The sequence below is a fragment of the Mirounga angustirostris genome, unplaced genomic scaffold, assembly GCF_029215605.1.
Source record: "Mirounga angustirostris isolate CCGP_5_RB_7025 unplaced genomic scaffold, mMirAng1.0.hap1 SCAF_4, whole genome shotgun sequence".
Taxonomy (NCBI): domain Eukaryota; kingdom Metazoa; phylum Chordata; class Mammalia; order Carnivora; family Phocidae; genus Mirounga; species Mirounga angustirostris.
In genome coordinates this window covers 180,550,061-180,576,209 of record NW_026991712.1, presented here as the reverse complement: position 1 = coordinate 180,576,209, position 26,149 = coordinate 180,550,061, and the positions used below count along the sequence as shown (strand labels likewise).

Below are 26,149 nucleotides of genomic sequence, written 5' to 3'. Positions count from 1 at the left end.
GGAAGACAGGTGTGTGTGGTGTACATGTAAAAAGAACATACGAGACAACATAAAATGGCATGTCCTGAGCAGCAAACACCGTTATCAGCCGCTCAGAGTTTGGAGATGAGATTCTTCGGCCACTGATAGCTGGAAAAAAAAGCTTAGCGGGGCAGATGGGGCTTGATCTTGGTTGTGAAAAATGGTAGGATTGGTTGGACAAGGTGGCAGGGAAAGGCAATCCAGGCAGGAGAGATTGCTTGAGCAAATGCACGGAAGTTAGAACAATCTGGAGTTTGTATGGGAAGATTCATGAAGGCTCGCTGGTGTTGGAGTGGGGGTAAATCGGGGAAAGGATGAGCCCCTACTAAGTGGGAGAGCTGAACCTTTTTCTGCAGGCAATAGGCAATAATAGTAAATGAGAGTAAGGTGAACCATGAATAGCAGTTGTCAGGGAAAAAGAACCATATGGGATTGAATCTAGTTTATGGGACCACTGGGGTGGGGGTCATGAGATGAGGGACTAAGTGTGGTGACCACAGAATGGAGGATGAGATCAGATTTGGGGAATAGGAGCCAGCATGACTTACAGCTCAGAATTTCCTGATTTCTTATTCTTCCCTTATTTCCTGAGTTCTTACTCTTTGCCTCTTACAACATAACATTATTAAAAAATTTTTTGATAGTTAATTCGCAGATCATAAAATTAATCCTTTGAAATCGAACAGTCAGGGACACCTGGCTGGCTCACTCAGAAGAACACATGACTCTTGATCTCGGGGTTGTGAGTTTGAGCCCCACGTTGGGTGTAAGAATGACTTAAAAATAAAATCTTAAATGAAGAAATAAATTGAATAGTTAAACCACTAGAAGTTGCTGCCATTTTCACTCTCCCCCCCGTTTCCTGGCGACCACCGATCTGCTTTTTGTCTCTATAGATTTGCCTGTTCTAGGTATTTCATATAAATGGAATCAGACAATATGTGGCCTTCTGTGCCTGGGTTCTTTCACCCAGCATGATTTCAAGGTTCATTCCTGTGGTAGTGTGTGTGTCAGAATTTTATTAATTTTTAATGGCCGAATAATACTCCGTTATTTATCCATTCACCACCAATTGATGGACATTTGGCTTGCTTCTGCTCTGGGGCTATATGAATAATGTGGCTATGAACATTCGTGTGGCTATGAACAAATCTTTACGTGGATGTATGTCTTCATTTCTCTCAGGTATATACCTAGGAGTATAATTGCCCGGTCATATGGTAACTCTATGTTTAACTTTTTGAGGAACTGCCAAACTGCTGCATCATTTTACATTCCTACCAACGATGGAGAAGGGTTCCAATTTCTCCACATCCTTGCCAATACTTGTTATTTTTGTGTTGTTTTGTTTCATTTCATTTTTTGATGGTAACAATCCTAATGGGTATGAAGTAGTATCTCATTGTGATTTTTGACTAGTATTTCCCTAATGACTAATGATGCTCAGCATCTTTTCATGTACTTTTTGGCCATTTACATATCTTCTTTTTTTTTAAATATTTTATTTTTAAGTACTCTCTACACCCAATGTGGGGCTTGAACTCACAACCCCGAGATCAAGAGTCACACACTCCACCAATGGAGCCAGCCAGGTTCCCCCATATCTTCTTTGGAGCAATGTCTATTCAAATCATTTTCCCATTTTAAAATTGTTTTGTCTTTTTGTTGTTGAATTCTTTATATATTCTGGATACCAAACCTTTGTTAGACATAGGAATTGCAAATATCCTTCCCATTCAATTTCTTGATGGTGTCCACTGAAGCACAAATTTAAAAATTTTTGAAGTCCCATATATCTATTTTTTTCTTTTATTGCCTGTATTGTTGGTGTCATATCTAAGAACCCATTGCCTCAGCCAAGGTCACAAAGGTTTACTCTTGTGTTTACTTCCAACAGTTGCGTAGTTTTATTATTTTTTTTAAAGATTTTATTTATTTATTTGACAGAGAGAGAGAGAGCACAAGCAGGGGGAGTGGCAGAGGAAGAGGGAGAAGCAGGCTTCCTCCTGAGCAGGGAGCCTGACACAGGGCTCGATCCCAGGACCCTGGGATCATGACCCGAGCTGAAGGCAGACACTTAACCAACTGAGCTACCCAGGAGCCCCAAACAGTTCTGTAGTTTTAGATCTTACATTTAGGTCTTTGACTCATTTGGGGTTATTTCTTATATGTGATATGAAGTAGAGGACCCATTCCATTCTGTTGCATGGGGCTCTCTGGATGTCCCAGAATCATTAGTTGAAAAGGTAATTCTTTCCCATCAAGTTATCTTGGCACCTTTGTCAAAAATCACTTGCCAATAAATGGATGGGCTTATTTCTGGACCTCAATTCTATTCCATTTTTCTATACATCTATCCCTATGCCAATGCCACATAGTCTTGATTACTGTAGTTTTGTAGTAAGTTTTGAAGTTGGGAAGTTTAAGTCCTCCTACTTTGTTCTTTTTCAAGATTACTTTGACTGTTCTTATCACTGTATTTTAGTTATTTGTATACATTCTCTTGCCCGTTAGAGAGCAGGACCCATGTCTTACTCAGCACTTAAAAGAACATATGATTGGTACCTTGTAGACATGTGTCAGGAGGAAGAGGGAGGAAACACAGTGATCCAAGTCTCTGGGCAGAAATGACAAAGAGGCAGGTGACAGAATTTTAAAAATCAGGTTGGAGGGATGATAGGTTTGGAACCAATGTTATAAGGAGGAGTTCAAGTTTGTGCACTCTGTTTTAGACACAGGGACTTGGAGGTAATAATAGGACATCCAATTGGATGTATTTGATGGGTACCTGGAAAGATAATCAAAATGACATCAGAGGTACACCCTAGAGACACAGTTTGCTGCCTGAACTCCTCCCCATTCATCGGAACAAGGGGAGAAAGATGGCAAGAAGGGTCAGAAGAGATTCCCCCTAGCTAAGAACAATTCTTTTTAAAAATCTACCAAAGCACACTTCAAACTCCCCAACCAGGCTCAGGATCAAGGCCAAGGGCAGCTAATGGAAACACAGCCACATTCTGCACATTCCTCTAAGGCCTCATCCTCCTTGGTGCACAGCTGGGCTGTCTGTGAGCTACATGGGTGGATGGTGAGGTCAGAGCCAAAGGGGCTTCTCTTTTCACTCTTGCAAAATCAGGGCCTGCTCAGCTGACAGCCCTGAGTGAATCAGAAGCTCAGTTTCCGAGCAGATGGTGAGTGTTTTCCCACTCTGCCACCCTGTTGAGATGCTCAGTTCTGGGGCAGGACTTCTAAAACAGGTTTTAGTCATTTGATTTTTCAGGTACTAAGCAGTCCTATCTATGAAGTGGCCTTTCCAACGGGCCACTGGACCCAGCCTGTTCCAGAGAAGTTATAACAGAGGTGTTGATTCCAGTTTCCAAAGCTGAACTCATTTCCTCTTTTACTGAGAACATTCTGCTCTTGGTCAACAGAGAAAACCTCTCCCCAGGTTGAGTAATCTCGGTTGAAGTTGTAATCAACAGCCTCTAGTTTTAACACTTGAGAAGTTCCGAGCCCCAGTCGTGTTTGGGGGTGAGCAGGTAAGTTGATCTGTGAAGGCTGAAAAGTGTGAATATTCATGTACTCATTCATTCAGCTTTCAGAGGCCATGCCAGCGGCTGGGCCATAAACTTACAGTGGAATGGGATGCTACTCCCAGGAAGCTTCTAGATGCTAGCAGAGAAAAAGTAGTCAGTGTTGGTGTTATCAAGCCTTGTTCTAGTTTAGAGGAATTACTTTCTCTTGGCACCCTGGGAAGGCTCTGGGGGAAGAAGCATCTCACTTGGGCCAGGTAGATGAGTAGGTAGGGTTTAGATGGACAGTGAAGTTGGAAGGATGAAACTGCAGGTGCCCTTGGCATCTGGAAGCCCACAGAGCAGCTTTGGTGACACCCCAGCCCTTGCCACATGGAGTCGAGGGAACATGAGGGGAGCTGCAGAGAAATGACCAGTATATATGAAGCCCGTGTGACACGGTGGTTCGAGCGGGGTTTGGCATCTAACAGACCCGATGTGTAATTCCTGCGTCACCACTTGCTAGCTACATGGGCGGTTTACACTCAGCCTCACCATCCCCAGCTTCAAAATGAGAATGACATTAGTTTGTAAGGCGTTTGTAAAGATCAGGAGAGGGTACCTGGCACCATGTTTTGGACATTCTCCAATAAATTCAAAGTAGCAGCCATTATTATAATACCTACCTCCTTAGAAAAGCAAACTGGTGCAGCCACTGTGGAAAACAGTGCGGAGGTTCCTCAAAAAATTAGAAGTAGAACTACAGGGGCAGCTAGGTAGCTCAGTTGGTTAAGCGTCTGACTCTTGATTTCTGCTCAGGTCACCTGCCGGTGACTTGCTGGGAGGTTTTGCTAAGGACATGGAAGCTGATCTCAGAGTCCTGAGATCAAGCCCCAAGTGGGGCTCTATGTTAGGCATGGAAGCTGCTTGGGATTCTCTCTCTCCCTCTCTCTATGCCCCTCCCCCTCCCTGCTTGCATTCTCTCTCGCTCAAAAAAAAAAAAAAAAAGAACTACCATATGATCCAGGAATTCCACAACTGGGTGTTTATCCAAAGAAAATGAAAACGCTGATTTGAAAAGATATATGCTGTTTACTGCAGCATTATTTACAATAGCCAAGATACGGATGCAACCCAAGTGTCCATCCATAGATGAATGGATAGAGAAGATGTGGTAGATATGGACAACGGAATATTACTCAGCCATAAAAAGAACGAAACCTTGCCCTTTGCAACCACATGGAGCTAGAGAGTATAATGCTAAGTAAAATAAGTCAGAGAAAGACAAATACTATATGATTTCACTCCTATGTGGAATTTAAGAAACAAAACTAAGGAAAAAAGAGACAAACCAAAAAACAGACTCCTAACTATAGAGAACAAACTGGCGGTTGCCAGAGGGAAGGTGGGTGTGGGGGGGATGGGGGAAATAGGTGAAGGGGATTAAGGGTGTCCCTATTGTAATAAGCACTAATGTGACCAACGTGTAGAATTATGAATCACTATATTGTATACCTAAAGCTAATATGACACTGTATATTAATTATACTGGACTTTAAAATAAAATAAAATACCTACTTGTTGGATGGTCATGGAGAATAACCTTGAAGATTTGTGAAGGGCACACAGTGGGCCTCTGCTGCTTCTCCCCCATCAGGGAAGAAAGAATGCAGGTGGCTGGGAAGTCTGGTGTCATGTTTAAAGGACTGCATGTCCTGGTCCCTCCACCTGCCAGTGACTTGCTGGGAGGTCTTGCTAGGGACATGAAAGCTGAGTCCCCAGCCACACGGGCCCCTCTCCTTTCTTGACTGCTCGTGTTCAGCTGCAGAGACCTTCAGAATGCTACCTCTTTGGGACATTGTGCATAATGTCCCCTCTCTGAAGTCAGGGAACACTGCTCCACATCTTAATGTGTAGCATTAAGATTCTTCTGATTTCTCCAGAGGAACTGGTGACGCTTGTCTGATCTCAGCCTTGACACGTCTCTCTTGAATTTCACGAGAGAGGCACATGTCCCTGGTGCTGACAGTGGGTGATCACAGCTCGGTATTGGTTGGGCCTGCAGGGGCTGCCAGGATGGGACACAGCGAGTGGATAGGCTTCTGCTCACAACACATTGGACAGCAAAGCCACAGAGCTCATCCTCAGAGGTGGATTGTCCTATTCTCAGCCATGTTCAGGGGAGGCTATTTAACAACTCTTGAGTGAAGCCCAGTAGACAGTAGCAAGAATATCGTAACATAAGGGTTAATTCAAAAGAAATGTCCTACTTGGGCGTCGGTGTGTTCTTTTAGTCAGTTGTTCAAAAAAACGATCTGCTGAATACTTACCGTGGTGCCAAACACTGGGAATATGGGGCAGTGTGGGCTTTGGGGGTGTGGGGGGGTAGCACTGTGCATCCTGGAGGAAAATTATGGATACTGTGGGATACTGAGTGGTTGGGCCAAGCCTTCAAGGAGCCGCCTCAATTTTCCATGGCCACACTTTTGATCCGGTAAGCAATTTACCAGGAGCCACAGAAAGGGTGGGAATTGAGAGGAATCCACTGGCCACATCAGTGATTATACTGACCCCAGCCCAGCATCTGCCAGGAGTTGAAGGCCAGCATACAGCTCTGGGTCAGCAAGTGATTTTCAATATTCCAAGGAAAGGCTCCTTCACAAGGTCAGAGGATGGGCCAGCCTATAGGACGAGAGGATTGATTCGAAAGAGGTGGTAAATAAAAGCAAAGTCCTAACACCTTTCTTCTGGTTGCAGAAGCTACTTGGTGGTAACTAAGGGAGCGTATCAAACAGCTAAATTTGGGCCATTTGAATTGAGATGAAGGACCCTACGAAGATCTGAGTATCAACATGGGTGGTCTGCAGGGCGCTAGGTAATGTTGGAGGTTGGCACCTTTCCACAGCTCTAGGTGTGTTTATTTTCAGGCTTCTGAGTGCAGTATTGAGACATGGGGTGATAGGCACAAGCCTGTGTTTGGGCAAAGGAATAAAAACAGGTATTTTTGCTTATGTTTTCCAAATAGATGTTTTGACCTCTCTCCAAAAACATTGCTTCATCCCAAATGTAATTGGGAAGCGAGGGGGGGTGGAAATGCTAGGATTCATTATTTATTAATTATCCGACAGTTACTCCTACGGGGAAAACCAGAACTTCCTAGGATGTCGTAAGAAAAAAAAAGAGCATTCTCTTTCTCAACGGCCGCAAAACCCATTCCACAGCCACGTAGTCATTCATCTTCAAAGCTTATTTGTGCAGTGAGATGCTGGGGCAGCTCAAGATGCTAGGAAACCTCAGGCAACACGAAAGATTGCCTCAATCTGTTGGCTGACGCTGCAGGTTTTCTTTGAAAACCCCGAGGATAGCTCAGCTTGTGACTTCTTTATTTTTAAAATCAACTTTCATAAGATGAAAGCAGAGAGGGAGGCAAACCCTAAGAGACTCTTAACTCTATAGGAAACAAACTGAGGGTTGCTGGAGGGGAGGGGGTAACTGGGGGATGGGCAGTAAGGAGGGCACGCGATGTCAGGAGCATGGGGTGTTACATGCAACTGATGAACCACTAAACTCTACCCCTGAAACTAATAATACACTATATGTTAATTGATTTTAAATTTTAAAGAATGTTAAAGTATAGCTAAAAAAATAAAAGTATAGTTAAAAGTGTATTACCTGAAAAACTACAGTTAATTTAGAAATGAATATCTAAAAGTAAAACATAAAAAAAAATCAACGTTCCTCTTTTAAGATAAAACGCTATGGAAACTGCTTCTCCGGCTGTCTGATTTTTGAGGCTTTAAGTCAGCAGAAAGAGGACTGCAGGGAGCTTCTCCCTCGCGTGGACATGGAAACAGCAGAGGCTCTTAAACTTAGGGAGAGGACTTTTGTGACTCTCTTGATAAAACAAGGGGGAAGTCCAGTAAAGGACTCAGGGTCATATACTCAGTACATCCATTCACTCTGAATGTTGTTTCTCCACGGAGCTGTAACAGGTGGGAAAATGAATTCTTGGCTCCAAGGTTTGGTATTGATTTCTGACTGTTGGTGGGTGAGGACTCTAGACACGTCCCGGCCATTACCTGTCTGGGCTTTTTCCCTTGCCACCTCACTGTCCTGGTGCAAGCATCAGCCATTCCTGCCAGGACAGCGGGATAGCCCGAGGGGTCTCCCTGCTTCCTTCGGATCCCTGCACCATCCCCGATACACACACCCCATTCACATGGCACTCCGACTCAGGTGATGTCATCTCCTGCCTTCCCTTTGCAGTCCGGTTGAAAGGAGAACCCCACCAGACTGGCCCTCCACGCCTCCTCTATTCGTTTCTTCCATCCAGCCCCACTGACCACTCTCTGTTTCTTGAGTGTGCACTGCCCCAAACTCATTCTGGGCTTCCAGGTTAGACCATCTCTTCCCATCTGGAGTTCACTTGCTCATTCAACAGATACTTACTGAGTGTCTCTTATGTGCCCGGTATTCTAGGCCGGGGGGGGCATTGAGGTGGACAGCCTTTACTGAGTTTATGTTCTCGTGGGACAGCCAGGTAGTGAAGATCCAGCTTGATGAGTGGTTGAGCATGTGTGTGAGGGTGTGGGGAGGGTGGGGGAAGGCCTCCCCAAGAAAGTGCCCTTTGAGGACAGATCTAAGGGGGTGAAAGAGTGCTATCTTGAGATTTTCCTTGTTTGCTTGTTGTGAGTCCCCTCCCCGCCCCCACAACAGTACCCAAAATCATGAGAGATCTCACTTTGTTCAATCCTCCATCTCTAGTACCCAGAATGGAGCCCAGCACTTAGTAGGTGAACAGGGAATATTTGGGGATATAGAGGTGGGCCTTGGGAAGGTTCCAGTCTTGACCATTGCTTCTGCCTTAATTTTCAGAGCAAGTAGAGCTCTTACACTGTTGTAAAGCAGGTCACACCTGCCTCCTATAATCTACCACTTCAGAAAGCTTAGTCCTAGAAGGGACTCATTTGAGGAAACTGACATTCTGGTTCCTAAATAATGGAAGATTCTAATCAGATGGGATTTCATAAAAGGATATATGATGCAAGAGGAAGTGGTTGCTTCTGACAACCAGGATTATAATTTATGAAAGGATGGGGGCGTGTGGATGAAGAGGAAGGATGTCAGAACCCAGGGAGGGGCCAGGGGGCTTTCTGGCCCATGGTAGCACAAAGATGTCTTTTGTTGTGTTGCTGAGTACACGGATGAGCTATTAAAACACTTCGCTTTGTGTCCGTCCACCGACCAGGTGAACTAGGCAAATCATTTAATTTCCAATGTTAGACAATTATTCTGACACTTGTTAAGACAGTTGGAAGAATTTATTCGAGACTACTGCAATAGGGGAGAGAGATAGGGGTTCAATTCTAAATACAGCAAAGATAGCTGGGGGTTTATAACCAAGGAGCAGAGTATGGGGGGTTGGGAATGGAAAAGTATGGAGAGAACACATCAAGGGTAGGGGGTGGTTCTTGCTAAACTGGCTCAACAGGATTCTTGCTAAAGGCAGGCCTACCACTTGGACATCAAAGGTGGGGGATGGGGAACTTGGTCAGGCAGGAGCATTCTCTCTCAACGGACTTAGCAGGGTTCTTGCTGAAACTAGACCCTTGCAAGGATGGACAGAGAAGCCCAATTAGAATTTGGTCAAGGAGAGATCTTTGTCGGCCTCACTTTCCTAATCTGATAAAGGGGACAGTGATGCCAGTGTAACCCACCCATGGGGCCATTTTGGAATGAAGTCAGTCAAAAGGTAATAAACAAATAAACCCTATGTGGTGGTGGGGGGGTGGGTGGGTGTTGTTATAAAGCTGGGCCTCCCACGTTAAGTAGAAGCTACAACTTGGAAGGACCTCAGTGCACTTCTGTTCAAGTAGCCTACTCTTCCTCCTCACTCTCTACACCCCTCCACCCGTAGTACTGAATTCACTCAGCAGTGGATAGTGGACTTGAAGAGGAAGGCGGAGGGGGTGGTGAGGAGAGCACAGACTTAGGAGTGGGTTCTGGAATGGAAGGGAGGGCAGAAGACAGTGCCAAGCCATCTGACCTGGGCCTTGTGCTGAAAGTTTACTCCCATGACTGCGACATGGTATTTGAAAGAAGACATTTGTCTCAATGAGAGCTAGTTTTTTTTTTGTTTTTAAAGATTTTATTTATTTATTCATGAGAGACAGAGAGAGAGAGGCAGAGGGAGAAGCAGGCTCCCAAGGAGCAGAGAGCCCGACGCGGGACTCGATCCCAGGACCCTGGGATCATGACCTGAGCCGAAGGCAGACGCTTAACCATCTGAGCCACCCGGGCACCCTACATGTATCATATTTTATTTTATTTTTAGATTTTATTTATTTATTCATAAGAGACAGAGAGAGAGAGGCAGGCTCCCCGCTGAGCAGGGAGCCTGGTGTGGGACTCGATCCCAGGACCCTGGGATCATGACCTGAGCCGAAGGCAGACGCTCAACCATCTGAGCCACCCAGGCGCCCGAGAGCTAGTTTTGAAGCAGTGGGGGGAAGAGGGTTTATTGGGACCAACTGGTCAATCTTTTGGGGGGAAATCAAATTATATCCCCATTTTGCATCACACTTCAGAAGAAACACAAGACAAATAGAAATAATCAGTTGGGAACAAAACCATAAGGACAATCTAGGTGAATATTCACATAAGCTTGAGGAAGGGTCTGTAGGTATGATATCAAAGGGAAAAACAAGCTTAATGTTTGATTAGCAAATGAGCTCAGGACTTCCAAAAGAAAGATGCAAGGCACCTGGGTGGCTCAGTTGGTTAAGCAACTGCCTTCAGCTCAGGTCATGATCCTGGAGTCCCGGGATCGAGTCCCGCATCGGGCTCCCTGCTCGGCAGGGAGCCTGCTTCTGCCTCTGACCCTCCCCCCTCTCATGTGCTCTCTCTCTCTCTCATTCTCTCTGTCTCAAATAAATAAATTTTAAAAAATCTTAAAAAAAAAAGATGCAAATGCCAGCTCATCAAAAAAAAAAAAAAGTGTTGGCGGCAGCTCTTACGAAGAATGTATTCCTAAGGTATAAAGAACACATACAAAACAATAAAAAAGATGAATACCATAAGAGAAAAATGGTCACAGAAGAAGAAGACATTTTTAATGGGCAAAAAATAAATGGAACAACTCATCACCATTTATCAGGAATGTAAATAAAACCAGATGATTGCAAACACTTATTTAATACACTTTTATCAAGATCTTGGGACTATTACTATTACAGTAACAGTTCTAAATTCTAAAATATTTTAAAAGAAAGGGATCCCATAGGGCGCCTGGGTGGCTCAGATGGTTAAGCGTCTGCCTTCGGCTCAGGTCATGATCCCAGGGTCCTGGGATCGAGTCCCGCATCAGGCTCTCTGCTCCTTGGGAGCTTGCTTCTCCCTCTGCCTCTCTCTCTGTCTCTCATGAATAAATAAATAAAATCTTAAAAAAAAAAAAAAAAGAAAGGGATCCCATAAAAATACGTAAACTGGAATAATTTCTTTAGAGAAATCAGTCTTCAATGCGAAGAGGAAAGTGGTTCCTAATTAGCACTTTCAAACCGATAAACATCCCTTCAGTTCTTGCTTGTTCTTAAACTTGAGAACCTGAAGGTGAAATTGATTTATCACATCTTCTCATGGTTAATATAAAGTTTGGCCTACTCTTGAAAGAATAACACCTACAACACAAATTCCAAAGCAGATGGATGGGTTGCTACCGTATTTGGAAACTTCCATTGGTTCTGACCACCCCCCACCCCCAGCCCGGCCCCGCCACACCCCACCGCTGGGTGAGGCTGGGTGAGACAGGAAAAGGTGTTCCCGTGAGCATGAGGGTACTTGGGGCACAAGGACACTGTTATTGCAGGTTCATCGCTGTGCTTATAAAAACAGCTGTGTGCTTTTGCCTGTGCACACACGTGTCTTCGGAGGAAAAAAGAATCGGAAGATGGAGGCATCCATACAGGATTTGAATTTCACCGGTCAAGGGAAAAGGGCGTTAATTGCTGGCTGGAGACTCAGGTGGCTGGGCTGGTAGGAACTCTTCACCCAGGAAAACCTTCAACCAAAATAATAAGAGGGACAATTGAAGATCTCTTGTTAGAGATCGACTTTCCCATGGAGCGAAAAGAATACCAGGGCAGTGAGACAAAAGCTATGCATCTTAATCATGAATGTCATTCATAAAACACCCTTTGTCTATTCAGGGTGATTTTAGTACTTGGGTCTGTGGGCCAAGTACAAGAAGGAATTTTTATCAAGTTACGCTTTCAATGAGCTGAACTTTCTATGAAAGAATTCGAACCAACTTCATTCAGCACTTGATTTTTTCTTTTTAAAAGCAAGGGTGTTTTGTTTTGTAAAGTTGGAGGATGCCATATAATAAATGGTTTTGCTGAGCAGCCTCCAGAAAAGATTGCTAAAATTGATGATTTGTTAACTGTTCAAACCAGGAGGGAAAGAAAAGAAAATGGGATGTAGGTTTTGTGTGTGTGTGTGTGTGTGTGTGTTTAATAAGGACTACTTGCCTGACAAAGGGATATTTCCCCCTTGAGCTTAATAAATACATTCAACATTTGCCTAACACCACAGTCATAAATCCTGATAGGAGCCCATCGCTGCCCACCCACACCCCAGCGAGCCGCCAGGAGGGGAGGCAAACTATTTGCATGCACTGAGGTATTCAGTTATTGCTAACTGGTGAAAGCCATTCCCCGCCCCCCCCCCCCAGATGAAAAAAATAAATGCATGTGCTTAGGGAGCTCATCCAAAGCCATTGATCGGCAGCACTGGATTAGGACTCCAGATGCAAAGAGAAGGCTCACAGAACCAGTGAATTTATTCTTGAGACTTTCTCCCTCCATACATCAGCAAAGAAGTTATGATCAAATATTTATTAGCTGTTCCTTTGGCTGGGCTTTCTAAGCATAGGGAGAAATAAGGTATCTTAAGGCAAGGACTGGATTGCTGACTTGAGCACTGCCTGGATACAAACATCTACTCTTTAATTACACAACGAAGTCTCCAAGCACCCCCTCCCTCTTGCTCCTGGGATGTGTATGCTTGCTTAGTTTGCAACTGTGTTTAGCCATAGTTTCCAGAGCCACTCAGTATGGGGAGGGAGCCCATGACCAATGACTCAGATTTTTAACTTGTGAAAAGGGTTATTTGCTGAGCTAATACCCTGCTTGGTTGTGCTTCATTTGGATCATCGCGACAGAGGTTCAAGAAAAGGCCACTGTTGCCATCTGTCCCGCTCCCCGCACTCCACCTTCGTGTGGAATTCAACTTGCTATCCCACTCCACCCATCCCCTGCTCCTCTGGAAACCTTTCTCATGGGTACAACAGGGTCATTCATTCTGTTAACGCAGAAAAGCCCCGGCCAGGGGCACTGAGGTCCCTCGTTAGCATAGCTCTCGGTGCACTAAGATTTCTGCTGGGTATCTCAGCACCGTTATGTACATTACTGACTCTCCCCCACAGACAGTAACCTCAGAGCCCTCATCATTCAAGGAGACATCGGTCTCAAAATTAAATGGAAAGCAAGCTTGATTTTTAAGAGATGGGATCCGCTTTTGGACATTCTGATTTGGTATGTTTAAGATAGAGCCTGCAAATTGGAATTGTTAGAAATCTTTCCAGGTGACTCTAATTTAGAATGACTCTAAATGATACTCTTTTTTTTTTTTTAAGATTTTATTTATTTTTGTGAGAGAGCGAGCACGGGGGGGGGGGGCGCTGGGGAGGGGCAGAGGGAGAAGCAGACTCCCCGCTGAGCAGGGAGCCCCATGCAGGACTCAATCCCAGGACCCTGGGATCATGACCTGAGCTGAAGGCAGACGCTTAACCAACTGAGCCACCCAGCACCCTTAAATGATATTCTATTAACCTGAATGCACTATTGTGTGTATTATATGAAATGGTAAAGAAAATAATCTGATTGTAGCCGGTCAGTTAGGTCACGCAATTTCTACCTTAAGCCCTGACCCAGTCTTTCTTTTTTAGCCAGCACAGTCCGGCCAGAAGATGACATAACACCAGGTGTAGAAGATAGCGTGGTGACCCTAGGTGCAGAAGATAACGTGATGACCCCAGGCACCAGTGAAGAGCCTTATGAGTCTGGCTTAACAGCCCTGGTGAGTGTTCCAGAAGAGTGGAGTTTGCTCCGTAGGCATGCGATCATATGCAAGGATATTTTATGACTGTCTTATTTCACTTAGCATAATATCCTTATGGTTTATCCATGCTGTAGCACATGTGACAATGTCCTTCCTTTTTTTTTTTTTTAAGATTTTATTTATTTATTTGACAGAGAGAGACAGAGTGAGAGAGGGAACACAAGCAGGGGGAGGGGAGAGGGAGAAGCAGGCTTCCCGCAGAACAGGGAGCCCGATGCGGGGCTCTATCCCAGGACCCTGGGATCATGACCTGAGCCGAACGAAGGCAGACGCTTAATGACTGAGCCACCCAGGCGCCCCAATGTCCTTCCTTTTTAAGGCTGATTATTCCATCGAATGTACCACATTTTGTGTATCTGTTCATCGGTCAGTAGACATTTGGGTTGCTTCCAACTCTGGGCTATTGTGAATAGAGCTACTATAAAAATGGTTGTGCAAATACCGCTTCCAGACCTTGCTTTCAATCGGGTATATGCCCAGAACTAGGATTGATGGGTCATATGGTAGTTCTATTTTTAATTATTTTGAGGAAACTCCATCTTGTTTTCCATAGTGGTTGCACCATTTTACAATCCCACAGTGCACAATGGTTTCAGTTTCTCTACCTTCTTGCCAATGTTATTTTCTGTTCTTTTGAGAATAGCCATCCTAACAGGTACGAGGTGATAATCTCATTGTGGTTTAATTTGTATTTCTCTGATGACTAGGGATACTGAGCATCTTTCATATGCTTACTGACCATTGTATATCGTCTTTGGGGAAAGGTCTATGCAAGTCCTTTTGCCCATTTTTGTTTGTTTGGTTTTTGGTTTTGGTTTTATTTTTTGGGGGGGTGGTGCATGCATACAAGCAGGGGGAGGGGCAGAGGGAGAGAGAGAATCTTAAGCAGGCTCCACTCTCAGCATGGAGCCTGATGCAGGCCTGGATCTCATGACCCAGAGATCATGACCTGAGCTGAAATCAAGAGTCAGACGCTTAACCAACTGAGTCATCCAGGCGCCCCCTTTTTGCCCATTTTTGAATCAAGCTATTTGATTCTTTGTTGTCAAGTTGTAGGAGTTCTTCTTACCCTTATCAGATATATGATTGGCAAATATTATCTCCCATTCCATAGGTTGCTTTTTTACTCTGCTGATTGTGTCCTGTGATGCACAAAATTTTTAAGTTTAATGTGGTCCCACTCATCCTATTTTGCTTTTGTTGCCTGGGCTCACTGGCGTATTTGTTGAATGCTATATTGGCATGAACTTTGGAGTCACGGGATCACGTCCAAGTCTTCTTGCTTGTTGGCTATGTGAGTTTGGGCATGTTGTCTAATTTCTCTAGGCCTCGTTCAGACTATAGGACTAATAATAGGATTTTCTTTACAGTGTTGTTTATGGAGTAAATGAGAAGGTCTTTAAAGGGCCTTGCACAGTAAGCTCTCAATAAAAGCCAGTTATTCCTTTAATTGGGGAAGGGAAGGCATTGAAAGATGTACAACATAATATGTACCAAATAAATATTACAGGGAAAAAAAATGCCATTCAAGTTCAAGGGAGAGAAAGAATTAAAGCCTAGTGACCTGGTATTTTTTGAAGAATTAAGACCCTAGGAAGACAATTTGTTAGATTAGTCAATTTAGTCATGCTAAATATTTGGTATTTATTTCCAGAGTACATTTGGTGTCATTCCAGCCCAAACTCTTGTCATTTCTGTTTGTTTATTTTCTTGTTTCCACTTTAAATTGATGTCATCATATATTTTATATTTTTTTGCCGCTTTAAATCCTTTTCTGTTATAAGGTTGAGTATATATTTTAAAACATTAGATTTTATTTCTCTTTTGCCTCATTTCCTTCTCTAATAGGTGCCAATAAATACAGAGAGTGTGACAGACTTTCACTTAGAGGATGGGCCGACTCAAGAAAGCACAGTCCATGCCAAAGAAGAAAGTCAGAGCACCACAGCCTTGAATGTAGTGACTAGTCACTCCATAGGTAAGAAAACCAGTTGCCCCCAATAGGCGTCGATCTTCTTTTATAATCAGTACATTACAAATATCCACAAACAGATCTAATGATTAGTAGGGCACGTTTTGGAATGCTAAGAGTGAGTTCTGAACCAATCTTACGTGCTAGGTTCAGAATTCGGTTTATAGGGTTGCTAAATTGAATTCGATTTATTGGGTTGCTGAACACAGCTCTCCCCTTTGAATGACAACTAGTGATAATGTCCCCACAAGGGCAAGTTAGCTAGTGTGTCATGTTGCTGATGGTAAGCTGATCCAATGTTACACTAAGAACCTTGTGTTGATAGCCAAGAGCGGAAACCTTGACCAACCTATGTAAGTTGTAATAGATTCTATACTAATATTTACCGTCTCACACTGAGTTCATGTCTGGACACATGGAACAAGAATCTATCCTAAACCAGTCTTGCCAGGATTGGGGGCTGCACTTTGATTTATAGTTGGCACCTGCAGCTGTGTAAAAGGACCACTGCCTTGGGTCTTTGTCATTATTTGAGGTGTAGACCATCACCGAAAATGAAGAGAAATCATTGCCATTACAACTTAACAATGGAAAGAGATAGCCTCCGGTTTCTAGAGCTTTCTTAAGAGAAATGCAGTTGTTTGGGGTTTTTATTTTAAAATTGCCTTATGTTGTAGTAAATGGGGTGGGAGAGGGAAAAAAACTAATCCTCCGATAACTGCAATGAATGCTTGCTAATGAGACATTTTAAAGATTTTATTTATTTATTTGAGAGAGAGAGAGAGCTAGAAAGAGCATGAGTAGGGAAGGGGGAAAGGGAGAAGCAGACTCCCCACTGAGCGGGGAACCCGAAGTGGCGCTTGATCCCAGGACTCCGAGATCACGACCTGAGCCAAAGGCAGACACTTAACCAACTGAGCCACCCAGGTGCCCTGCTAATGAGCAATTTTATATAAATTATTTTATCTAGATAGGTGTTTCCATCTTTAAATGAAAGTAAACATAAAGACCTTGCCTAAATCGATGGTTCCTCAAATCAGTGGCACATCTGAACACCTAGAAAGTTACTTTATTGTTCAATATACGTTTCTTTTTTTTTTTTAAGATTTCATTTATTTATTTGACAGAGAGAGACACAGTGAGAGAGGAAACACAAGCAGGGGGAGTGGGAGAGGGAGAAGCAGGCTTCCCTCTGAGCAGGGAGCCCAATGCAGGGCTCGATCCCAGGACCCTGGGATCATGACCTGAGCTGAAGGCAGACCCTTAACGACTGAGCCACCCAGGCACCCCTCAATATACATTTCTAGACCCAATCACCACTCTGGTTTTACAAACTCTATAGCACTTTTGAGGGTTTTTAAAAAATTGCTTTATATTTGGGCTGCTTGGCTGGATCAGTTGGTGGAGCATGTGACTCTTGATCTCAAGGTTGTGAGTTCAAGTCCCACACTGGGCGTGGAGCCTATTTTTTTTTTTTTGACCTCTTTATTTAAAAAAAAATCTGGGGCGCCTGGGTGGCTCAGTTGGTTAAGCGACTGCCTTCGGCTCAGGTCATGACCCTGGAGTCCCGGGATCGAGTCCCACATCGGCTCCCTGCTCAGCAGGGAGTCTGCTTCTCCCTCTGACCCTCCTCCCTCTCATGCTCTCTGTCTCTCATTCTCTCTCTCTCAAATAAATAAATAAAATCTTTAAAAAAAAAAATCTGAGGGGCGCCTGGGTGGCTCAGTTGGTTAAGCTTTCGGCTCAGGTCATGATCCTGGAGTCCCTGGATCGAGTCCCGCATCGGGCTCCCTGCTCGGCAGGGAGTCTGCTTCTCCCTCTGACCCTCCCCCCTCTCATGTGCTCTCTCTCTATCTCATTCTCTCTCAAATAAATAAATAAAATCTTTAAAAAAAAAATCTGAAATACATAGGCATAATGTGAACAATTTTCTTTAATTAACATACAATATATTATTTGTTTCAGGGGTACAGGTCTGTGAATCATCAGTCTTACACAATTCATAGCACTCACCATAGCACATACCCTCCCCAATATCCATCACCCAGCTACCGCATCCCTCCCATCCCCCTCCCCTCCAGCAACCCTCAGTTTGTTTCTTGAGATGAAGAGTCTCTTATGGTTTGTCTCCTTCTCTGGTTTCGTCTTGTTTCATTTTTCCCTCCCTTCCCCTATGATCCTCTGCCTTCTTTCTCAAATTCCATATATCCGTGAGATCATATGATACTTGTCTTTCTCTGATTGACTTATTTCGCTTAGCATAATATCCTCTAGTTCCATCCACGTCGTTGCAAATGGCAAGATTTCATTTTTTTGATGGCTGAATAGTATTCCACTGTATATATAGACCACATCTTCTTTATCCATTCATCTGTTGATGGACATCTATGCTCTTTCCATAGTTTGGGTATTGTGGACATTGCTGCTATAAACATTGGGGTGCATGTGCCCCTTCGGATCACTACATTTGTATCTTTGGGGTAAATACCCCATAGTGCAATTGCTGAGTCGTAGTGTAGCTCTATTTTCAACTTTTTGAGGAACCTCCATACTGTTTTCCAGAGTGGCTGCACCAGCTTGCATTCCCACCAACAGTGTAGGAGGGTTCCCCTTTTGTGGAGCTTATTTAAAAAAAATTTTTTTAATTACATTATATTTGTACACACAGTGTCCATAGCAGCATTATTCATAATAGCTAAAACATAAGAGCAACTCAAATGTCCGTCAACAGATAAATGAATAAACAAAATGTGGTGTATACATTAATGGACTGTTATTCAGCCCCTAAGCACATTCTGGCACCTCCTACAATATGGATGAATCTTGAGGACATTATGCTAAGTGGAATAAACCAGTCACCCAAAGAAAACTACTGTATAATTCCACTTACATGAGTCAAATTCATAGAGACAGAAAGTAGGATGGTGGGTGCTAGGGGCTGGGGGGAGATGGGGGTGGGGATGGTTGCACAAGAGTGAATGTACTTCATGCCACTGAACTATTTAAAAATGGTGAGGACAGTAAGTTTTATGTTATGTGTATTTTACCACAATGGGGGGGAAAGCTTTATGAAGTGCTTTGAAAATAAAGTCTAAAGGTCACTCTGAAATGCTGAAGAAATGGTGAAAAATTAAACACCAGATAGAACAAAATAGGGCTAAGCAAAGAAAGAATCATCAATATAATTGGTCACTGGAAAACATTTCAAAATTTTGGAGAAGAATCGATCATTTGTGAAATGAGTTGACAGCGCATTTAGCTGCCGACAATGCAGTGTCCCAAGTTGAGTATTCTTCCCATCAGATTAGCATACCTCTCTTATTCCTTTAAAACAAAATTCTCAATTCTCTGGAAAATATTCATGATCCCTCTCTTGTCCAGTCTCCTGCCCTACCCCGCCACAATAAGTGTGACTTATGGCACGTTTCCACATAATACATCAGTGTCCCAAGAAATTTTCACATGTGAGTTAAAATGTAATTATAAGCACTTGGTTTTTTAAGAGGTGATTTTTATTAGGGCAACAGATGTCTTTCCCATGAAACACCCAAGTACGATGATGTTCACTCTCATGACTACAGTCAGTATAATTGGGCTGGAGCTAGGGAGGATAGAACTAATAAGCTCTAATTTGGTAACGAATCTTCCACATTTTTTGGTAATATGTTTTCTGACCAGTGGTGTCACAGATGGTGAGAATGATGTGTCATAAGTCTGGAAATCAGCAGCCGCCATGTTAAGACATGATAAACAAACGATTGACTTTTTTCTACTGGTAGTTGGCAGCCAAAGGGATGACCTTTTAGGAGCAATTCCATGATACGTTTGTTCCGGGCTGGCCTCAGACCCACCAGTCTTTGAACCATTTTTTTTTTTTATGGTGGGATAGCACCATCAACTTGAGCTCCATGTAAATGCCCCAGAGCCATGGCTTCAGCTCATGCTGGCACAGCTGTGTTCAGGGACCCTTATCCTAGGGCCATCTTGAAAAGGTGCCTATTTTTGAAGAGAGTCTTGGTACAAAGACTTCTTTCAAATCCACGCATTAGACAGGCACCTGGGCGGCTCAGTTGGTTAAGTGACTGCCTTCGGCTCAGGTCATGATCCTGGAGTCCTGGGATCGAGTCCCGCATCGGGCTCCCTGCTCAGTGGGGAGTCTGCTTCTCTCTCCCGCTCCCCCCTCTTGTGCTCTCTCTCTCTCTCTCAAATAAATAAATAAAATCTTTTAAAAAATCCACGCATTAGAAAAATAAGCATCTTGTAGATGATGCTTTCACCTTTGATTTGAAAAGCTCTTGGTTACATGTAGTATTTGCAAGTTGTGAACTATAGTTCTAGGGTGGGACCTGATTGATTGACTACCTCTGTTGTCTCATTAAATGAAAGCCTCTTGACTTTTCCCCCATCTGCAAACCAGGTAAAGGACCACCACCCGAAGGAGTTAAAGACTTGGTATGCAAGGAAGGTGATGGGAAAAACCAAACCAACCAAAAACGTTTACTTTTATTTATTTATTTTTTTAGATTTTATTTATTTATTTGACAGAGAGAGACACAGCGAGAGAGGGAATACAAGCAGGGGAATGGGAGAGGGAGAAGCAGGCTTCCCACGGAGCAGGGAGCCCGATGCGGGGCTCGATCCCAGGACCCTGGGATCATGACCTGAGCCGAAGGCAGACGCTCAACGACTGAGCCACCCAGGGGCCCCCAAAAATGTTTACTTTTAAATAGGCATTGTGTAAAATTATCTGAAAGAAACTCACAACTTTATTGTTTACTTATTGTAAGTTAACTGAAACCCATGTGATAGGTAAATGAGAATATTCACATTGTAACTATTGGACTAGGTTTGGCTGCAGAGAGAAATCCTAATGTAACAGTGACATAAACACAAAGAGTATATTCCGTCATTAAACTTAGCTGGGCATATCGCTGCCCTATAAGATACTTACTACTAAAGATAAAGCAAGGAATTGGTATCACAAGACAAATCACAGTCTGGGACCCATCTTCCAGAACTAGAGTATATTGCTCTCAAAATACAATTCTTCAAAATAAACCTTATCACAGTGGATGAGTTTTCTATGGTCTTGATATTGGACCAAGAATCAACAGCCTTGGTTTCTTTTGTTACCCAAACCTCTGAGACTTTTTGACCATTTCTGTGGGTCAATTTCCCTGACTCTGCTCTCTAAAGTAGATGAGAAAAAAGTAAGGTTCACCAAAGTACTATGGATGCATAGGTATGAAGAAGCACTCATAAGTTCAGTAATAATAGTTTTGAAGACAGGATCGTGTCAGAGCTTGCTTAAAAATCCTCTGATCCAATTTATTTAAGAAATTATATTCTTTGCTTGTGTCTTGCTACCTTCCACTTAGGGTAAATTCATCTTTTGCCATTTGTTAAATTATAGTTATTATATCCTAATAATTCTGTATCATTATATCGCTTTCTTTACAGAGAAAGTAGGTGAAGACACAGAGACAACAGTTGAGAAAGGTAGGCGAGATTTTGTTATCAAGTATTTTTATGGGAGTTTTTAAAAAAAAGTTTCTTTGAAGCTTATCTTGTGATGAATTACATTCTTTCCTGGATTGTAGTCAACAAGAGTGAAATACAGAACCCTCTGAGAAGAGGTTTCAAACCTCTTTTAAGAGAAAAAAGGAAATTGCCTGTACTTGAAAATACGCAAACCACAAATGAGTCTAGTCACTTAATGACAGCCATGGAGAATGGTGTCGTATCACAATTTATTGTTATGAAGGATGAAAGTAGGGGCTCATTTAATCCAGCACACAGACGTTACCTAATAATTAACAGTGAAGCCACCCAATATGAATGGTATGCTTGATAGATCCTGAGACCCAGGAATCTTTCCATTCATATGAGGAGATGAGAGTAGCCCAAAGTTTCATCTCTTTTAGGTCAACTCCCACTGAATAAGCAGAAGCAAATTAGAACATGATTTGCTATCTTCAGTGGGGCAGTGGTATTGTTTATAAATGACACATTTTATCACAGGGATATCATTTATCTGGGGCTCATGCTTTTTTTTTTCCCCATCCTCATTCAGATGGCCTGGCAACAGTGACCCTGGTTGGAATTATAGTTGGAGTCTTACTAGCCATTGGATTCATTGGTGGGATCATCATTGTGGTTGCTCGAAAAATGTCAGGAAGGTACTCGTAAGTAAATAACTTACACCCGTGTGGTAGGTAAATGAGAGCAGTCATATCTAGAACTCCAACCTTTGAGCTAATTGAAACCTCTAAATAAAGATCATGTTCAGGGATGTCTGGCTGCCTCAGTGGGAGGAGCATGCAACTCTTGATCTCAGGGTCGTGAGTTTGAGCCCCACGTTGGGTGTAGAGTTTACTTTTTAAAAAAGTCATTTTCAGAAGCCCCTTACATCTGTGAGGACTACATCTGAAGTATACCCAGAAGAACAGGTATCTACTTGGCCCTTCTAAGTCTCCAAAAAAGAGAGTTAGAGCCAGAGATGGCTTTTGAGTTGACTCAAAAGTTGAGATCTAATCAAATTTGGCCTCTTGTCCTAATTTTTCAACTAACTGAACTTGAAAGAAAACCCAAACCAAGTTTCAATTTGTTACCTAATTGCCCTGCTCCCAATCATCAGAGGGAGGGAGGGGGCCTTCAGGAGAGCATCCATTGCAGAGCCTGGGCACCATTCTGATGAGAATTCTTCTGGTGGTGGGGTCCCCTCCCTCTACTCCTGCCCTGCACGTACCCACACGCATGGTAGTGAACTCCTAGTAGTGATTATTGATGAAGGGAAGGAGTTCTTTCTCTTTATGAAAATTCCTTAAGAATTCAGAAGATCCAAACTCATAACCAGAGGAAGACTTTTTCTTATTTCTGTTGGGGAGATGATATATAATGGGGGGCAGGGGGTGGCAGAGAGGACAAGTGCTATATAACTGGGGGCTAAGGGACACAGCTCACAATACAGTCGCAGATTTATGTGCTTGGAAAAGCCTGGGAACCTGCCCCTGGCTGTGTGAGGGCCAGGCATGCAGGAGGAGTGAGCGGGGAGAGGAGAAGAGCTCCAGGTTCCAGAACTACCAGATTTATACGAAAGGACAATAGGACCATGACTCACAGGATTACTATTTACAGTGCCAGTAAGAGAAGTGACAGTCACCTTTTTCTTTGTTTTCACAGGCCCTAAAGAGCTGAAGAACTGTGCCCTTCTACCAACACTTTTTTAAAAGAGAGTTTCCGACTTCCCCATCCCCGAGCACGTGGGAGAAGATGACCCATGGAAATCGCTTGGCAATCCCACTCCAAATCCATGGTGATCCCTCCACTTGCCAAAAGTAACCCAGGGAAAGACAATTCACGAGACTTGCTTCTCTAGGCAATTTGTCTTTTGAAAATATTTTTAAATATACATTATGTAAAAGATGATTTAAAAGACAAAATGCATAGAAAATGGAGCAAAGCGATGTAAACTGATTTGTAACTAAGACAATATAATTTAATCGATGCTGGAAATTATAATCCTGTCTCCGTTCTGACCATTCGCTGTTATTGTTAAAATGCAATCAAGTCTGGAAATATTATATCAATGGAGTCCCTGAGTTTAGTACCATGTTTGTGAGTGGCATATGCATTGTGCAATCTCCGCTCTGTTGAAATGTACATATTCCAATCTAGTCTGGTCTGTTGTGAAAGCCTAATTTCATGTCAGTAATCAAGTAGAAAATCTAAACTTGTATAATATGTAATGAGCAACTGCCTTTCACTGGCCCAGATAAATCATTTCAAAGGCCCCCATGTTAGAATACAAACAGGAAGTTTATGGTTTGGAGAAGGGATTTTGTTTCTCACAATAAGGTCATCGGGCAGGCTCTAGGCTGGCTTATTGCCTTCTCCAGCGATGACTTGGTGACTTACAGATTTGCTCCCACCTGCTGCCTCCTCTTCCCTCAGATGATGAGCCAGAGCTCCTGGGGCAGCCTTTTCTCTTCCCAGGACCTAAGCCCTTCAGATTGGCTGTTTTGTTCTGGAATATGGAAGTCTTAGCCCTGGATGCCAGGGAGATTGCTGGATGCCCAAGGGTGCCCGAGGCTCAGATGTTCCAGAAACCAAGAACTATGGTATTCCCCAAACAGAAGGAAACCCTGTGTGTCCCTCTGGCCTGATTACTTTCTGCCTTAGAGGAAACATCCGGGACACAAAAATAATCCTGTAAGATAGTAATTTTAAGAAAGCAGGTGGAATTTAAAGACTGGACATAAAAAATCAAAGAAATTCTCAGTCTCCGTGACACATCCCACACACTTCCATGGGGTCATCATTGAAAAGATCATCAGAGTAAAGGACCCCACGCTACCATATGGGGCGGGCTCCATCCAGCTCAGCATTTTCTGTAGTTCAGCTGCCTTCTTTTTCCCAAACACAAAGTTTTCATACTGAGCAGGTGCTCTGTCACGATTGTGGTTGTGCAGGTCTGATATCCTCTCAACTCGTACAAAAAAGTAAACTATCCTTTGGAAAAGCACCGCCCATTCCTCTCTTTCTTGCAGTAACGCGGGGATGTTATGTTAAACAGCGTGCCCTTCTGTTACCCAAGTCTGGCTGGTCCACCAACCCAGGGTCTGTATTTGAACATCCGCTGATTGAGAGCAGGGGCTTTAGAAGGGCTTTGTGTCCTTACGTATCCTTCTGTTTCATCGCTCAGATTCCTGAACGGGAGTTTGGGACAAAGTCTGTTTTGTCTTGCGTGTCCTTTCTTTTTTTTCTCTCACTGTGAACAATAACTTTCTGCCCTAAGTCATACACTGGACCCGCCACCTGCTGGGACAGGACTGTGGGTTTCTTGGTCACATCTGTGTTGGTGCTCAATGCAGTGTAGATGTGTTTTAAAATAAAAAACAGATGATTGCGTATAACAATGAGTCAGACCTTTGATTGGAAAGATCCCGTCTGGGTCACACTTTAGAACAGCTCCAGATAAGATTATCAGTTATGGAAACATCTGCCTCTAAACTTGATCGGAAGCGAATTATAGGTGATTACAGGAAATACATCCACTGGAAAGAAATACAACTATGCCTTTCACGTAGGGCTCTGCCAAAGTGGAGAGGTGAAGGTCAAGCTGAGGAATGGGATGAGACAGGTGGCACCTTGGGACTTCTTTTGCCCTCTGGTCACAAAGGGTTAACAAGGTTTTGCCTGGCTCCTGATTGCCCTGCACTGGACAGGAGCCGTTACACCTGCTCCTGCCAGTCTTGGGCAGCCTGTCCCTCCGGAATTCCTGCTCCTGGGACATCTCACTGCTCCATGGCCCTTGGCTGCAAGCACTCTGCCTGGTCTAACAGAAAACTAGCCGTGTCCGCCTAGCCCCAGAGACAGAGAAAGAGAACAGGGCTCTCAGCTAGGTCAAGTGCGCAGTCACAGTCCCTTAACCGCTCACGGAGCTGCCGGGGCTGCTGAAAGTTCAAGGGAACTTTCTCCCATCAGAGGCTCCTGGGAGCAGGCATGCTTAAGGTAACCGTGCCAGATGAAAGCCTCGTTTTACCCCCTGCCCCGCCCCCTTCTTTTTTTCAACCTGGGAGAGCCAGTTGAAAACCCAGGACTTAGTTCTGCCCTCATGTGGCACCTCAATGACCCGGGAAAGTACAAGAAGCTGAATTCCTTGCTGAGTCTATATGCTTTTTCATGCCTATTTACTTAGTATTCAGGGCATGGGACTGCTTGGGACAAATGCTTCTATGGGGAAAATTGTGTATTTGGATCTTAAACCTTTTTTTTTTTTTTTTTACTAACTAAAAGTCCAGTGAAAGTGGGGGAAGCAGTTCCCCAAAATGCGGCTGGGTTGGGCACCTACTTGGAACACACAGTTGTCCACTTGTATGTCAGAGGACTTGTCTTCCCTAAGAGCCGGCACTTCTCTGTCCTCTTCCTGAAGCCTGACATCGGGTTAGAATGTGTCGTAGATCCTGGATTCTTAAATTCAATAAATGTAAATGATGTGGACACAGTTAATAGGCAACGATGCAGAATAAATTTGAAATCTCGGAGTTGGGGGCACCTGGGTGGCGCAGTCGGTTAAGCGACTGACTCTTGATTTTGGCTCAGATCATGACCTTGGGGTCCTGGGATCGAGCCCCACGTTGGGCTCCACACTCAGCACGGGGTCTGCTGGAGATTCTCTCTCCCTCTACTCTGCCCCTCCCGCTCATGCTGGCACTCGCTCTCTCTCTAAAATAAATAAAGTCTTTTTAAAAAAATAAAAAATGAAATTAAATCTTGGAGTTGAAACATGAACCCACTGCTGTGAAGAACATGGGATTTTTTTGGCTGGTGGGCCAGCCTGGATTCCCCCCAAATTATTCCTCATCACTTCCGCTCTCTCGGGGGGTCATCTTACCAGACACTGACGCGAACCACCATGTGTTCTACCTCGGCACCCAAGGGCTCCTGGCCATGATCCGACAACGTA

The 26,149-nt window shown here is 43.7% G+C and overlaps 1 protein-coding gene across 2 annotated transcripts in view; it reads left to right on the top strand.

The window, feature by feature from the left end:
• The window catches only part of PDPN (podoplanin), a 30,227-nt gene extending 5,628 nt beyond the window's left edge, over window positions 1-24,599 (top strand). The window contains exons 2-6 of one of the 2 annotated variants that reach the window (XM_045898660.3): window positions 13,537-13,667; window positions 15,558-15,687; window positions 21,142-21,180; window positions 21,755-21,866; window positions 22,864-24,599. In XM_045898660.3, coding sequence (XP_045754616.1) covers window positions 13,537-13,667; window positions 15,558-15,687; window positions 21,142-21,180; window positions 21,755-21,866; window positions 22,864-22,870 — 419 coding nt within the window. In that variant the 3' untranslated portion in view covers window positions 22,871-24,599. The remainder of the gene's footprint in view (window positions 1-13,536; window positions 13,668-15,557; window positions 15,688-21,141; window positions 21,181-21,754; window positions 21,867-22,863) is intronic. The other variant, XM_045898661.3, reaches the window with a different exon arrangement.
• The last annotated feature ends 1,550 nt before the right edge of the window (window positions 24,600-26,149 follow it).